General features: G+C 64.8%; 1 protein-coding gene across 1 annotated transcript in view; it reads left to right on the top strand.

Moving 5' to 3' along the window:
• EXTL1 (exostosin like glycosyltransferase 1) overlaps positions 1 to 625 on the top strand; it is a 6669-nt gene continuing 6044 nt past the window's right edge. The window contains exon 1 of the mRNA XM_031062031.1: positions 1 to 624. Within this exon, the coding sequence (XP_030917891.1) occupies positions 229 to 624 (396 nt within the window). The 5' untranslated portion in view covers positions 1 to 228. The remainder of the gene's footprint in view (position 625) is intronic.

Genomic DNA, 625 nt, shown 5'->3' with positions numbered 1-625 from the left:
GCTCGGGGGCCCGGAGAAGTGAGCGGCTGGGACACCGGGACACCGGGACGGTCCCGAGAAACCAGCAGAACCCTGGGCACAAAGCGGGGACTGTCGCAGCCTGAAGGACACAGGACGGTGCCTGGGGCCAGGAGCTGTCCCACCACCCACTCGGGGCTGGGAACGTCGTCCTGGCCGGACTCTGGCCCCACCTGAGCCCGATGAGGAGCTGGGGCTGCGTGTGAACCTATGCAGACCAGGAAGAAATACATTTTCCTGACTTTCCTGGCCTCTTGGCTCCTGCTTTTCTTCTTCGGAGGGGATCAGCTGCGCCGTTTCGCTTTCTTTTCCGCGAGGAAAGCAGAAGCCCGGAGGAGCTGGCCCCGCTGGACGGATCAGTCCCTCCTCAAAAGCTTTGCAGAGCCCGAGGAGCTGCAGAGGGATGGGGACCCTCCCCTGCTGTCCCCCCGGGAGCAGCGGGCGGCGTGGCTGAGCGTCTACAGGAGCAGCAGGTGCCGGATGGAAACCTGCTTCGACCTCTCCAGGTGCGAGAGGAACGGCTTCAAGGTGTTCACGTACCCCCAGGAGCGGGGCCAGCCCGTCTCGGAGACCTACAGCAAAATCCTCCGCCCCAACGAGCGCTCGC

Source organism: Geospiza fortis, unplaced genomic scaffold, assembly GCF_000277835.1.
Source record: "Geospiza fortis unplaced genomic scaffold, GeoFor_1.0 scaffold432, whole genome shotgun sequence".
Classification (NCBI taxonomy): Eukaryota; Metazoa; Chordata; class Aves; order Passeriformes; family Thraupidae; genus Geospiza; species Geospiza fortis.
The sequence above is the reverse complement of the archived record's forward strand: the minus strand, read 5'-3'. Positions and strand labels throughout refer to the sequence as shown.